The 16,235-nt window shown below is 47.2% G+C and overlaps 1 protein-coding gene across 9 annotated transcripts in view; it reads right to left on the reverse strand.

The window, feature by feature from the left end:
* The window catches only part of CHD7 (chromodomain helicase DNA binding protein 7), a 189,970-nt gene that overhangs the window by 19,256 nt on the left and 154,479 nt on the right, over window positions 1–16,235 (reverse strand). For all 9 annotated transcript variants that reach the window (XM_047724434.1, XM_047724432.1, XM_047724425.1 and 6 more), the window contains 8 exons: window positions 12,456–12,666; window positions 11,748–11,943; window positions 11,282–11,449; window positions 10,250–10,429; window positions 6,748–6,858; window positions 6,447–6,652; window positions 3,463–3,662; window positions 3,131–3,290 (listed from right to left, as the gene is read on the reverse strand). In XM_047724434.1, coding sequence (XP_047580390.1) covers window positions 3,131–3,290; window positions 3,463–3,662; window positions 6,447–6,652; window positions 6,748–6,858; window positions 10,250–10,429; window positions 11,282–11,449; window positions 11,748–11,943; window positions 12,456–12,666 — 1,432 coding nt within the window. The remainder of the gene's footprint in view (window positions 1–3,130; window positions 3,291–3,462; window positions 3,663–6,446; window positions 6,653–6,747; window positions 6,859–10,249; window positions 10,430–11,281; window positions 11,450–11,747; window positions 11,944–12,455; window positions 12,667–16,235) is intronic.

Below are 16,235 nucleotides of genomic sequence, written 5' to 3' on the forward strand. Positions count from 1 at the left end.
TTTCCATAGCTGGGTCATCCTATCACATACTTACAGGACGGTTTACAGCTGACGTATCACATTTGCGTGTACTAGCTCGTCAGATCATCACAATAATCCCGTGATGAAGTGGGACGTGTTATAATTCCCACTTTACAAATGTGAATGCTGAGGGTGACAGAAGACCAGGGACATATCCGAGGTCACAGAGTCGTGTTGAGCAGGGACGACTTGGGATTAGGCCTTCTGACTCCACCACCTCACAATGTCTCTTGGGACGGGGCAAGGGTCCTTGAAAATGTCAAAAGGAGGACGAAGGGTAGCTTCCCCAAAACAGACTACTCCCACATACGCTAACAGGTACCCCACGATACGCCTGCCTCTCCATCTGGTATCTGCTTTGGAGTAATATGTGTTCTAGATGGACAGAGTCTAAAGCTGTAAATTTCGAGTAAGCATCAACATAAACAATTATTATGGGTATTTCGTTTTGGTTTTTTAAGATTTTTCTTTTGTAAGATTAAAAATTGGCTGTGCCACACAGAACTGGCAAAAGAAAACTAACAGTCTGGGCCTCCACGGCCGGCACCTTGTTTCTTCTCTGCTTAGGCAAGAATTTACTGGCCAGGATCTCCTTATAGAGGATGTTCAGAAAAGGAAGTACCCTCCATCTTCGGCTGGATGTTCTTTTTTTAACCAAAACAGCACAGTGGCAATGATCTGAATGGTTTCTCTCCCTTTTTGATAGAAGATACAATTTTCTTCTTTGGGAGGAATTTTAGTTATGTGGAGATGTTCATGAATTAACTGTGAATATCACCTTTCTTCTAGAGGAAAAAATTCAAACCAGTGCAACTGGCAAGCTCAGTGGTACCAGGAGGATAACAAAGTAGATGCGAGGTGGGCTCTGACCTTAAGGAGTTTGCACTTGGTAAGTCTGACAGACCAGACTCGTTAGTAGTCTGTGACCTCACTCACATCTGACTGGCTATCCCACTCGTGACCATCTTCCGGACCTGCATCCAGTTCAGGGCCACATAGAGCACTGAACTGCCCTGCCCCTTCATCTCCTTTAACCTAAGACAGTTCCCCTGTCTTTGTGTCTTGAAACTTTTGAAGAGAACCAGCTAGCTATCTTCTAGGAGGTTCCTTGATTTGGGTTTCATTTTCTCTTACATTTTCTCATCAACATTTCCCCACCTTGATCCTGAGAAGTTTCAGGGCATGACCCACCAGGAAGAAGAAATGGACCACTTGCCTATCCAAGAAAGGAGATGGCAAGCCTTGCCAGTCTTCTCCTGAGACCACGGGGAAGAGCACACTAGCACCATCTCACATACTAACCAGGGAGGGTACTCATGAAGTCCGCTATTGGTATCAGAATGGGAAATTAAAAACTCCCGCCCCCATCACTCTGGGATCCAGGCACAGGAGCCGGTGTTCCCACACCAAACCACTCCACGTCTGGTTTGACTCCAGAACCCAGAAGGCTATTGACCCAAAAAGAGTTCACATAAACCACAGGAAACAGAAGTTTTCTGATAGCTGTTAAGTGGGATGGGATTTTAGGGAGAACTATTATGCCACAGTAGTAACAACAGTTTCCGAGGCACCAAAATGGTTTGAGGTAATGGTTTTTCACAGACTCAAAAAGGAAAAATTTGTCAGTCAAAATCTAGCGATAACCATCAAAGGTAGGCCCCGAAGGCACTTCCATGTTTGAAAAGGGATGAGAACCATTCATCCCTGCCAGCCAGGAGTTGCTTCACGTGATGCTTGGGATGACCCTGTGGGGCCGGCAGGCTCCCCAGGTGGGCGGGGGTCCCGGAGAGTGGGGGCACTGCCCTCCTCCATTCCGGACTCCCGCCCTGGCTGTGCTCCCAAACTAGTCGAGACCGTGAGTGCCGGAGTCTCCACTTTCCTGTCAGGCAAAGGGGGATAAAAGAACACTACTTGTCTCAGGTCACACAGATCACGCACGTGGAGGGCTTGGCACGCTGCCAGGGAGTATGTGCTCAGACTTCTGTTCCTCCTTTTTAGGAGAGATACACATTTATTTATGTCCTGCTTCACCCAGCTGAGGTCCTGCTGCAGAGCTCTAGGTGGTTAACAAGGCAAGGGAGCCTTAAAGAGGCTGAGGACCTTGCCCAAGGCCCCGCAAAGCTACAAGTGCTGGAGCTGTTCAGTGCTGGCTGGACGGATTCTCAGAAGCGCAGGCTCACAGCCATGCAACAAGAATCGCCGCGTGCAGATGTTAGTTTCGGACGAAGATAGCTCATTAGAGCTCCCAGCAAGAAATAAACACAGATTTAATGTTCTTCAATTACACATGATCAGGTTCTGGACATAAAGGTAAGGAATGGGATTCTAAGCTCACAGGTAAGAAAAAAGGACCTAGACATTGAGGTACTATTAAGCAAAAAATTCCCTGTAAACTCCCTGGTCCCTTCACTGGAAGCAATCAGCTGAAGGCGGGGTCAAACAGGGCAAACAGTAATTCTCTAACACATCTTGGTTACAACTAGTTATCTGCAACATTTACAGCAGCATCGCTCACAACAGCCAAAAAGGCTGTCCATCAACCCACATCTCCGTCAACTGATGAACGGATAAACAAAATGTGGTATACGTGTACAATGCAGTATTATTCAGTCACGAAAAGGAATGAAATTCTGGCACGGGCTACAAAATGGATGAACCTTGAAAACATTATGCTATGAAATAAGCCAGCCATCACAGATATTCTATGATTCCACTTAGGAGGTACCTAGAATGGGCAAATTCCTAGAGACAGAAAGTAGAACGGCACCTGCCAGGGACCTGGGGCAGGGAGGGAGGAGGGCAAGTGACTGTCTCATAGACACAGAGTTTACACTGGGGTCAGTGAAAAGGTCTGGCGGACAGACAGTGCTGATGGGTACACAGCATTCTGAACATAATTAATGCTGAGTTGTCTACCTAACAAACGGTTAAGATGGGAAGACCGTGTTATGTATCTACCACGCTAAAAAAAAAAAAGACAAACCAATCCACCATCTGAAGCTGTGCCGTCATGTGGCCCAGCACCATGTTTCCAGAAAAAACGGTAAAGGTGCAGGAAGCCGGGAGGCAGAGTGTCACAGCCAGTCGTGCAGACCCTCTCCAAACGTACTTGTTACAGTGATGCTTCAGGTGCTTCTTGTAGCTGTCCTCCTGGAACAAGGCGTCTGGGTTGCAGCCCGCCAGCCAGTCGGCATCCTGCACCACGGGATGTGTGCTCTGGGCTTTCACCTTCTTCCCTTTCCTGCCCCTTGGCACTGGGGCGGATAAACCTAGAATCAGAGCAATGATAACAATAGTCAGAGAAGCTTTCTATAACCCCAATTACAATGTCGGACTCAGTGCAGTGCATGTGGCAGGGAGACATAGGGTCTCAGTGGTGTTGTGAGGGTCCGAGGTGGCTCTCTGAGAGCCTGTGGTACAGAGAGCATGACGCGGACCTACCAGAGTGATTGACCAAGGCTCGCGTCTGGCCGTCCGCTGTGGGTGTGATCAAGTCCCAGATGAAGCTTTTGATATTCTCATCCCCCTTGTAATGATTGAGACAGTACACGAGGATGGTTCTGCAGATGGTCTCTACGTCCTGCTCGGTGAGCTGGCGCTTGTAGCGGCCATGGGAGAGGATATCTGTCCACCGTCCCCAGCTGCAAAGCAAACGTTCAGCATGTAGATGGTACCTTTCATTTTAGATCTGGGGCTTTCCTTCCATAGTCCGGTAGCAGTGTTAGGAAATCCTGGCTCGAAACTAGCAGTATCTGACATCAGGGGACAGGAAAGCACTTTGGGGCGCAGGAGTCAAAAACACTTGTTACAGAGCAGGGCCTGAGCTCGCGCCGCCTCGGTGCTGGGTTGAACCATCATGGAGGTAACGCCCGCGGGCCTGACACAGGCTCTCTCAGTCAGATTCCGGCAGGGCCGCAACTCCGGGGGAAAGGATGCCGGGACCGGGACACCTCGCACTCTGCGTCACCCTGTCATGGCTGGCACGTTTCAATGCCGACCAGCTATTTGAGATGCAATGTGACCTGAGGGGGGTGTGGCTGCTCCCACACCTGGGACCCAATGCTGTGGAGGAATGGTCCTATTTCAATCTATCTCAATGGGATGCCATGGTAACGAAGGAAGGCTTGTGAACAGGTTCAAGTTTCCTTTTAACACAGGGAGCGCTAATTCCCCAGTACAAGAGCATTCATGGATAACATGTTTCGAGAACTCTCAGGCCCTCGTGTAAACCGCACACGGAACACAACAGACAGCACGCTGTTGACCCTGAATAGACTGTTCGGGGTTATAATCCCAGTTAGACACAGCGCTGTGCTCCCCGATTGGGGTGTTGTGGTGTGAGAGCACAAAACAGATGAGCAGATCCTGTCCACGCCTCATCTCCCCCAGGCTGCCGCGCAGGACAGAAGCCAGCCACTCCCTTGCCTTCTTCAAGGACTGAGGGCTGCTCACAGCAGGGAGGCCACGGCATGAGAGGCACAGGGACCGCCCCAGCAGGCCGGGACATGTGTCCTGGCTGGTCCTCTCTGGCTTCTGTGAACTCACAGTTACTCAAACTGCAGGGTCAACCCTCACCTCCTTCGGACACACTGCTCTCTCTGCATGAACTCTCTTCTCCCTGCCCAGCGTCCAACTCTCTCTTCTACCCAGGCTAAGCCATGATGCCCACGCATCAAGTCATGTCACCGTCTGCGGAACCCCTTCTTGTATAACCCTAAGCCTCAGAAGTAGGGAGATGATACCAGAGCTATCTTACAGGAGAGAGACATGCTTCTACCCTCCATCTACAGTCTTCCCAGACATAACACCATTACAGTTTCCTGCCATTTCTGTTTATCCACCTGCCTTGAAAAGGGGGCCATGACTGTCCTGCTCACAGGTGCATCCCCAGTCTCTGAGGATCCTAGCACGGTGCCCAGCTTCCGATAGGTGTTTCCTACACAGTGATGCCTAGGGGAGGAAGGAAGGCCCTTCCTCAAAGACATGGCATGGCGCTCCATGCCCACTTTTTAGCTTTAGGAATTATTAAGATACTCCGTTTCTAAAGTTACCAGCAAAATTCTCAACTCTGATCACTGGCTGAAACACCCAGGCAGGTGCAAGGAGCAAAGGGCTCAGGTGTCTGTCCACTACGTAAGAGCACAGGAAAGAGTGTCCAGCGTCTGCCCACGACCTAAGAACACAGGAAAGAGTGTCTAGCTTGCAGACAATTAGCTTGAGTTACAGAATGGGCTTCAGTTGAACTTCATTGATTCCATATGAAATCACTGATCAGGCACTCACTGTGGGTCTGCTGGCAAGGCAGTCCTCCCTGAGGACACAGAGAGGGGAGTCCTGGGCTTCATGGAGCTCTACATGGGGCTCCCGCAGGAGAAGCCTGCTACTCAGAGTCCTAAACCAACACGATGAGTGTGATGAATGTGCAAACCAGACTCTCTGGCGCAGTGTGCCTGGGGATGCAGGAGGTCAGTGACAGGAGCTGTGGGCAGATCAAGTCTGTGGACTGGGTGTGCAGGAGTAGGGGGGCTGCTGCTCTAGGCAGTGGAAGAACTTGTAGAAAGACAGAAGTGGGACACGAGACAGAGCACGGCACACTGAAGGAGACGGAGTGGTCTGTCCCAACAGAAGCCGGGGCTACCTACAGAAAGGACTGACAAGACAGACAAGAGCCAGACCAGAGAGCCCTGTATGCCATGCTAATGGAAGATGCGTGTTCATTCTGAAACTCATGACAATCCGCGGGAAGAAATCATCAAAAGCAGGATGTCATCAGATCTATAGAAGTACCGCTTTGGTGGTAGCTTTTTTTTTTATTTGAATGGAACTTGCCTGGAGGCCCATAAGATGCCAGAGAATTCTTATTTGCAGATTCAGATATTTCGTGAGCACCCTGCCATCATTCCGAGCACCGTGTGATGAGGGCTCTTCGGAGATGAATGTGATGTGGACCCTGCCTTTCAGAGACACGTTGTCCAGCAGGAAAAGTACAACACGTTCAGAATTGAAATAACCATCCATTTATGTTCCAGATGAGTTAGAAGAGCTTTATAACTGAGATGATTGCCTTTAACAAGTTTTCATAGCAGAGAAATACTAAAAGACTACCACAGTCTCAAATTTTATGCGAAGCTAAAGTAGGAAAAGATTTTGTAATTTTGAGATGTGGTTCTGAGTTATTAGTCACCAAAAAGTAAATGTGAATCTGACATAATTCTAACGGACAAACTCGTGCTCCTTCAAATGCACAAGAAGAACTGTGAGCCCCTGAACCAAACCACCCTGGATCCTGTCACAGTGGCTGCTCGGTCACGTGCCTGCGTGCACAATAGGGCATAACAGAAATCCCAACCCAGATATACTTTCTCACGCTGATTAGAATTTCATCTTTAAAATAAAATTCCGTTTTTCACACAAGCCTGACTCACCCGTAGACAAGCAGATTCTTCTCAACTCTAAAGCACTCGCTCCGTGCATAGCCCTGCGACCTGTCCTGAGGCCGCCGCGGCTTTGTGCAAGGCTTCTCTTCGGAATCACTTTCCAAGTCTGAGAATTCCATCAGCTCGTCTTCTTTCACTGCACTGTACAGCCTGGTTTGCTTCCTCACTCTCGGAGTGTCAATAACCAGGTTGTTCTAGAACAGACAGCAGATACATTTGAAACTTCTTTAAAAAAAAAAACATCCCTTGGGTTACATTAGGTAGAGTTTGAACGGGACCTCTCACTCACCCTCCCATTTAAGGCATCAATATCCAATTCAGCCTTCTTAGCCCACTTTTGCCAGAAATTTGGATCATCCAAGGAAATATCTGTCCTATTTCCAGATGCAACAAAACTGGCCTAAAGGGGAAAAAATATGCATTACTTTGAGATGCTCTTCTCAGAGGCAAAATGCAAAGCAGCTTTCATTTACTCATTCAGCCAAGCACGTATGCATTCCTGCACTGTGTGCCAGATGCTACAGTTGGTGGGCTGGGATGGAAGACTGTCCCCCAGGCAGCTCTCCGTCCAGGGGTTTAAACAGATCAGGAAGCAAAAGATGACAGTGCGGTGTAATCAACAATGGTGATAATGGTACATACAGGTACAACTGATCTACAGAGGAGGGATCTAGTCAGGTTCACGAGGGGGTGCAGGAAGGGCATTGCTGGGAAAAGGCTCCCCAGAATATAATGTCTGGCCCTGACTGTTAAAAACTCTGAGAACAGGAAAGTATGTGGACACGCTCACAACAGAGCATGTGCGAAGGCTCGGAAGAGAAGAGAGGCAACTGTGCCATGTGACTGGTGATAAGCATGGTCAGGGGAGAGTAGCTAAAGGTCAGGCTGGTGAGGCAGGCAGAAACCAGGTCACGCAGGGCCCTGAATGTCCTGTTAATGGGTCGGAACTCTATCCTGAGGTAGCCACGAACTCTTTCAAAATAGAAATAATCTCAGGATGGACAGAGTCCTATCCAAAGCCACCTGTTAGAGAAATCATACTGGTGTCCCGGGACACGGGAGGGTAGAACAGGACACTGCAGTGTTTAGAGAGGAAGCAGCGAAGACTGAAAACGGCTCCAGCAGAAGTTGAGAAAAGCAGACAGTCTAGAAATACATTCTTTAAAACGTAAAGTGGAAGGAGTTAGAATTGAGGTGGATGTGAAGCACGGAGGAGGAGGAGGAAGCCAAGAAAAGCCTCAGCAGCTAAGCTGGGCATCTGAATGGCAGTAGTCAGGTGAACCCCAGGGCATGAGCGTGTGCGTGCACATGGAGGGCAGAGGGACAGGGATGACGAATGTGGCTGTGCACACACTGAATGTGAAGTGCCTCTAAGGACAGAGAACAGAACCTGGAAAGAGGCTGAAAGACGTGAGAGAGAAGGTGCTGGGGCACAGAGCCCAGAGGAGGGAGCCTCTGGAGACTGAGGAGCGGGGGACCCAGATGTCCACAAGCAAAGGGAAGGAGATGGACCCCATCTCACAGCACATACAAAAATTCATTCAGAATGATCACAGACCTAAATGTAAGAGTGAAAAATTATAAAACCCATAGAAGATAACATGAGCAAATCTCCATGACCTTAGGTTAGATGACAATGTTGGACAACACATCAAAAGCATGAACAATAAAAGGAAAAAAATGGGTAAACTGGACTTCACTGAAAATTTTTTTAAGATTTTATTTATTTGAGAGAGAGCGAGAGAGAGCACACGCAAACAAGCAGGGGGCACAGCAGGCAGAGGCAGAGGGAGAAGCAGACACCCCACTGAGAAGAAGCCCTATGCAGGACTTAATCTCAGGACCCTGAGATGGTGACCCGAGCCAAAGGGAGACGCTTGACTGACTGAGCCAGGCAGATACCCAGGGCTTCACTGAAATTAAACACCGTTGAGAAAAGACTAGGAGAGGGTTCCTGGGTGGCTCAGTGGGTTAAAGCCTCTGCCTTCAGCTCAGGTCATGATCTCAGGGTCCTGGGATCGAGTCCTGCATCGGGCTCTCTGCTCAGCAGGTAGCCTGCTTCCTCCTCTCTCTCTCTCTCTCTCTGCCTGCCTCTCTGCCTACTTGTAAAAAAAATAAAATTTAAAAAGAAAAAAGACTAGGAGAAAACACTTGCAAATTATTTTATCTAAGGAGAAACTTTTATCCAGGATATATAAAGAATTCTTAATACTCAATAATAAAAGCCAAGTAACTCAAAAGACGAACAAAAGCTGTGAAGAGACATTTTCCCCAAAATGATATACTTATTGGCCAACAAGCACATGAAAAGATGCTCAACAGCATCCGAAAATGTAGATCAAACCAGAGTGGGACACTTTTTCACGTTCCCAAATATGGCTATAATAATCAAAAAGTCGATCAAAAGTCAATCAAAAAGAAAATAAAAAGTATTGGTGAGGATATGGAGAAATCAGAGCCCTAAAAATCACTGCTGGTGTAAAGAGAAAACGGTACAGTCACTAGAGCACAGTCTGTCAGTTCCTCGAAGGGTTAAACATGGAGCGAATATATGACCCAGCAATTCTATTTATGGTCTATATGTAAGAGAAATGAAAACATACGTCCACATAAAAACCTGTCCATAAATGTCTGTAACATTCATAATAACCCCAAAGTGGAGACAGCCCAAATTTCATTATCAACTAGTGAATGGATACACAACCCAATGCCCACTCCCAACTGCTAGAAGAGGTACCCTATGCAACAGGAACGATGTTCAGCGAAAAAGGGGAAGGAATTATTGACACATGCTGGGACACAGAGGAGTCTCAAAGCCACTATGCTAAAGTGAAGGAAGCCAGAAACAAAAGACCACATGTTGTGGGATTCCATTTTAGGAAATGTCCGGAGTAGGCAAATCTATAGAGACAGAAAGTAGATTAGAGGCTGCCAAGGACTTGGGGGGAGGAGCGGTGCGGGAGGGGAAGACGGAGAGGCTGACTGCTAATGGGCAAGAGGTTCTGGGGTGATGGAAATGCTCTGAACTTAGATGTGGTGATGGGGGCACAAGTCTGCAAATATGGCGAAGGCACTGAGCTGTACACTTGAAATTGGTGAATTGTATGGCAAGTAAATAACATTTCAATAAAGCTGTTACAAATCAAGGTATCAAGAGGGCCTGGGTGTGGATGGGTGGAACCACGTGCAAGGAAAGCCTCAGAAGGCACTCTCAATCAAGCAGTGGGAAAGGAAGCTGGGTGGTGACCTTCACCAGGGCTGGTCTGACAGAGGGGTCGGGGGTGGGGGGGGCAAGCTGAAAGCTAAAAAAACAAGCAGAAAGCGAGGCGGTGGGGACAGCTCGTACAAACAACACTCGTGTGGATTTTAGCTACGAAAGAAGGGTTATGGAGTTGAAGCTGGAGGGCAAAACAGAGGAGAGGCTTTTTTTAACGAAGATAGGAATGACTCAACTGTTCTTACAGGCTCCGTCAGGAATCAGGATCTCAGGAAGCAAGATGATGTCAGAGCAGGAGCTCCAGAGTGGACAGGGTGGGGCCAAGGTCACAGGAAGCAGATATGAGGCCAAGGTGAGGGGACTACCAAGGCCAAAAACAGAGAAGGGAACCCAAAAGCACACAGAGCATCTTCTATGCATCAGGGCTCCACAGGGGCGGTCCTAAGTCCTTTCCTAATTCTCAGTTATAAAGCCAATGTTATGTATGCACCTTGCGGGCACTTTATAAGGTCCTGCTTTAAGCAAACTCTAGTACATTTCTATAGAAAACCTGCCTCTTCAGGTCAATTCACACCTTAGCAAATGTGGAACCTTTCCCTTCAGACTCAATGGTGATAGTGTGGGTGCGGCGCAGGAGAATCTGATCAATATCTTCTTCGCAGAACTTAGACCCTTCATCCTCCTCATCCATGAGGGCACCATAGGCCCCTTTTCGGAGCAGATCCTCTATTTCTTTCTTGGAAAGTTGCTGTACCTGTTTTAGTGAGATATTTAAAGTAATTTAGAATGGAAAAATGTTTGTAGACAAAACAAATGCCTCATTGTACTCAAGGAGGAATTTTTTTTGGAAGACTTATTTCTTTTTTTTTTTTTTTTAAAGATTTTTATTTATTTGTTTGACAGAGAGAGAGATCACAAGTAGACGGAGAGGAAGGCAGAGAGAGAGAGGGAGAGAGGGAAGCAGGCTTCTTGCTGAGCAGAGAGCCCGACGTGGGACTCGATCCCAGGACCCTGAGATCATGACCTGAGCCGAAGGCAGCGGCTTAACCCACTGAGCCACCCAGGCGCCCGGAAGACTTATTTCTTTAAGAGAGAGAGAGAGAGAGAGATTGCGAGGGAAAGACCACGAGAGGGGAGGGAGAAGGAGGACACAGACTGAGGCCTGATGTGGGGCTGGATCCTGAGACCCTGAGATCACGACTGCAGCCACAGGCAGAGCCACCCCGGCACCCCTCAAGGAGGATAAACTGGACTCATAAAAAGGACAATGTGGCAGGGACGCCTGGGTGACTCAGTCGTTAAGTGTCTGCCTTCCGCTCAGTTTATGATCCCAGGGTCCTGGGATCCAGCCCCACATCAGGCTCCCTGCTCAGCGGGGAGCCTGCTTCTCCCTCTGCCATACCCCCTGCTCGTGTTCCCGCTCTCACTCTGTCTCTGTCAAATAAAGAAATAAAATCTTTAAAAAAAAAAAAAAAAGAGACACTGTGACAAAACAGGCTGAGAAAAGTGAGGCTGGAAAGTGATTCACTGCCGGATCACTTCTTCCATTAGCTAAGCCAGGCTAAGGAGAGCCCGAAGAGCGGCAGGGCCAAGGCCAGCGCGTTACCCCGTTGGCGGCGCTCTCTCTCCCACTCATGGACTGCAGCACAGCTTTATCCAGGCCGAGCTTCAGACTCGCCTTGTCGAACATTTCCCTCTCGTAAGAATTCCTCGTAATCAGCCTGTAGATTTTCACAGATTTGCTCTGTCCTATCCTATGACATCTAGCCTGAGCCTGGAAGAAAAAGAAAACGAATGGCTACCGAAGAAAGAAAAGACTCACATGCCCGTTCCCAGGACCCCCGTTCCCACACGCAGAGGCACAGTCCAGAAGGCTCACACACTAAGAAACCACTTGGGCATTATCAAGGCAGTGACTACTAGTCGGTTCATTCGCCCGATCGTGGGACACCATCTGAGTGGTGGTAACCATCCAACTTTACTGGTTTGACTAGGGAGTTTTCATCATAGAGGAATGACTTTGGGGGGAAAAAAAAAAAAGGCATCCAGGGATGATTGTGTTGTGTGTTTACCTGGAGATCATTCTGGGGATTCCAGTCGGAATCGAAGATGATGCAGGTATCAGCAGCAGTAAGATTAATGCCTAAGCCTCCTGCCCTTGTGCACAGGAGGAAAACGAACCGATCAGAGTCAGGTTTGGAGAACCGGTCGATAGCTGCTTGGCGGAGATTTCCTCTCACTCTGCCGTCGATCCTCTCATACGGGTACCTAGAGAACGCCAGGATTAGCAAGGAGGCTGGGCGCGTGACTACGGCACGCTTGTTTCTTTTCGTAAAGCGAGTATTACAACGTAGGATACGCATTACCGAGAAATCACCTCAGAGCAGACAGGTTTTATGGTAGTGTGGCATATAACTGGTGGAATGCTCAAAAATTAAATTCTATTTTACTTCCTCGCTCGCAAAATAACAAGTCTAAAAACATCTGACGTCTCTAGCAGTCAAATAACAAACAATTCTGCTTTTCGGTGAGACCCATTCTCCCCTAGCCAAATGAAAGAAGTGGGAAATGAAATGGCCGTCCAAAGTATGCAGAGTCCTACTGTCGTCACCGCACTCAGGGACCGGGCCCTGTACACCGACGGTCTTTAGAGAGGGGTATGACACATCTCCCCCACTCCTTCCCCTCCGTTACGAATGTCACTTCGAGGTGAGCCACTTGGAGCCCCATGAAAGGTCATTTTTTATTTCCTTTTTATTCTTACGGCACAGTGGCCTCACCGTCTCTGAATGAGGTAGTCCTCCAGGATGTCCAAGCAGCGCACCATCTGGGAAAAGATGAGCACCCTGTGGCCGCCAGCCTTCAGCTTTGGCAGCAGCTTGTCAATCAGCACCAGCTTGCCAGCAGCCTGGATCATCGCCTGGAGCTGAAAATCTGGAGAGTCGGCATTGTGTGTTTCTTTAAACTCTTCCAAAATTTTCTCTTCAGCACCTGCAGAGATTGGACGGCATAACGTGAATACTATAAAAGGTTTTTATTACTAAAAACAATGAACTTGCTTTCAAAACCCACTGCTAACTACAGGAACCAGAATGTTACGCTCGTGCTTATGAACACGAATCCGGCCACTTACTAAAAGTCAGGTCTAACACAAAACCACGAAGTATAAAAGGGATCAAAGTTTTAAGCACAACACATTTAAACATTTGGGGGGGGAACCCACATTTTCCAACAAACAAATGTTTGCTGTCTGTAGAAACTGAATTTCAACAACAGACTGTCAAGCCAGAAGTGGCAGAAACAAGCCAAGGGCCAGATACCTACAGAAAATTTGGAACTAAATCGCTAAAGAAACGAAGAACTGTTTACTAGCTGAATATAAACACAAACAACAAAATCTGTTCTGAAGCTAAGAAACAAGGGAATCGGGTTCTAATAATGACGGTGTCGGGGCAGTAGTTTCTGTATATAATCGCATGTAAATACAGCCCAAAGAAGGGCAACAAAAGGAAATTCCTTTCTCAGGATAATTCTTGGGGATTTTGGGGGGGTGGCGGGGGTTCTGAACACACGTCTTCTGTTGCAATCTCTAAACCCCCACTCCACATTCATTCTCATCTGGCAGTTTCATGAGGTACAAAAACTCTATCTTGAAGTAGCCAGAGCTTTTCAAGCATTTCAAAAACAAGAGCAGGAAACGACCTTGTCTCACATAAGGCTTCTATGCTTAGCCCTCTTTTTCCTAGCCTCCTGCAGAACTCCCCTTGAGGCAGAGTCGCCTCAAGAGAATGACATCGCCAGGGAAGAAGCGCTTATGCCCCCCCATCCCCCAAACACACCCAGGCTAAGCTCCCTTCAACTGCTTAGCTGCTGAGCTCGGAACATCGGGGCACCCTGGTCTGGGGAGTTAATCAGGCCAGGGCTGCTGTGCTCAGTGCCTCTCCAAAAAGGTGGGGTGTGTGTGTGTGTCTCCTATTCTTTAGGAAAAACAAACAAATCCACCTACTGCGACTGGTTCCCAGCCTTCTACTGTGCCAGAGGGTCAAATACTCTTCTTACCACCAGTTTGAAACATGTGTGAACTAACACCACTCGAGAGGAGTGCGCAGAAGTCTTGGACGGGTCTTACAGGCTATGTGAGTGAGACCACACAGCCTGTAGGACAGAACTGCCACCAGCGGCAGCGGAAGGAAGAAAGGCACCGTCCTATTTCCACTCAAAGGGCACCTGTGCAAATTCAGTTGTGGCACGGCCATATGCGGAAATACAGCTTGTTAATTATTAATCAACAAAGACTCTCACTAGGAAAAGATTAAAGTCACTTAATGCCCTTACCCAGGCACTAAGGCCTCTGCAAAGCACACGGTTCCTTGGGAGGAAGGCAGCCCGGCTGAGAAGGCCAGCGCGGTCAGCATCGCTAGCGCCTCGCTCCCTCCTCTGCAGGAGTAAGAGGCTAACGCTCAAGACCCTTCTCCAAGTGGGGAGAAGAGGGGACGGGTTTTAATGAGGAAAAACAAAATGCCATGGAAGAGCATTAACAGGAAAGTTCTTGAATAAAAAATATTCTTGAATAAAGCTGAATCGTATTTTTCAAAACATGAAATGTAGAAATCTAGGTTCTGGATTCAGGACAAGGCGGCCCTCAGGAGACAGGGAAATAGGTTTAAGTCTATATATTACGTTAAAAGTTTGTTCATGTGCGATACAGTGTAAGCGTTTTATAACTCAGAAATAGATTTTACTCCTGGTATTTGGGCAGTTATTTTTTGTCTATGTGAAAATTCTAACTCAGAATCAGTATATTAGTTTAAAACAAGCTAAGGGTCAATGAAGTCTTCAAAAGTGAAATAATCATTTTGACAAGATAAATATCAGACATTAGAATATTTGAGTAAAAAACTGAAAATACAAATAATTTCTCAAATTAGCAGAGAAATATTTTTCATTTTAAATTCACTCAGAGATAAGAAAAATAACTTCCTTGCTTTTTGACTGCTACTAATAATTTCTCATCTTATAAAGAACAGTCAAAATTAAAATACATTTGTTCTTACCTGATAAAAGATACTGCTGAATTACTCAATCCAGCTCTTTGCTATGAATTTGAGGTTCTTAAAGCAGCAGCCAGTTTTAAAGATATCAGCAAACGGATTTCCTATAGGATTCTTCAGCACTATACTTATTATAGACAAATTAAAGGAAAGAAGGTCGGGGAAGGTACTGAAGGAAAGCAATTTCTACCTTTCAATGTCACAGCCAAAGTGCCCAAGTTTACCAATTATTTACCTTGATGTTAGATTTATAAATATTAGTCTGAAAATTAACCAGAAATAGGTTATGACAAGCCAAAATACTTTGTTCACACTGTCCTAAATTATTGTTCATGCTATATTTCAAAAGTGTGTGTGTGTGGGGGGGATATCAAAGACAACTTGAAACCAGCGTGGAAATCTTCTCACTAAACAGATGGTCATGGTGAGGACAGGAACTGCAATGTTTGCTAGCTTTCACGAGAAGTTATTATCTTGCCAATGTCATCCAGCCACAAACAAGGTATTATTGTCTTTTGAAGATTACCAGGAAAACAGTTACAGTTTTCTATCTGAAATTCATTCCATCATGCAAGCTTTGGCTGGTTTTCTTTCTGCCTGCTCTTCTCTGTAACTCCTCCGGCCCCCAGCAATGACAGCGAATGACCCTTAGGGGACCTTGACCAAGTTTCCGACATCACTTGCACTCTCACACGGGGAACTTAAAACTGGATGTTCCATTCTACTGAAGTAAAGCAGCAGCTACAGACACTTACAAGTGCTCACAGAGCACCCCAAACACTGTGCTAAGCACTTGAGACATTAACCCACATTTAAAATATTACTCGGTTTGTGTTCTACTGTCATTTCTAATTTTCTTCCTTCTGCTTTGCTTACATTACCACAGGTTACCAACTTGCACATACAGTTGCTTCCACTTTCCACAGTTACAGAAGTGTGTTGTGCTTTCCTAAAATGAACCTGAGCTTGACTGGGGCCGCCTGACCCTGCCACCACCCGTACAAATTTCAACGTAAACTGCCACACTGAAAATGCCCTTGAACTGGCTCGATACACGTGTGGAGGGCTAGCAGCACATGGGTATACGTTCTACTCCAGATTGTGGATGAAAATGGGCGATAGGGCCATGGAGCAACCTCGGTGAACCCCAACATCCAGGTTAAGTTATCTGGGCAGTTGTAATGCCTAATGTGGGGGGCATTTTAAATTACAACTTCTCAACTAAGGGCATATTTTGGGCTTCACAGACACTTCATCACCTGGAGAGGCAGAAACGCTGACCCCAAGGTATGATCAATTAGGACAATGGCCACCGACCCAAGTCTCACAAGTCCTAAAAGACTCCAGGTAAACCAAGAAGTATAGCAGATGACCCTGCAGAGCAATCAGCCAAGGAAGAGACCCACCAGCTGTGCTGGGGAGGGGGTGGCACGAGGGGGACCGGACGCACGACTCCTCCCTCGACACGTTTGATGCGGGTGACTAGCATGTAAGCAGACAAGGCAGATG

Source organism: Lutra lutra, chromosome 4 (genome assembly GCF_902655055.1).
Source record: "Lutra lutra chromosome 4, mLutLut1.2, whole genome shotgun sequence".
NCBI classification, from domain to species: Eukaryota; Metazoa; Chordata; class Mammalia; order Carnivora; family Mustelidae; genus Lutra; species Lutra lutra.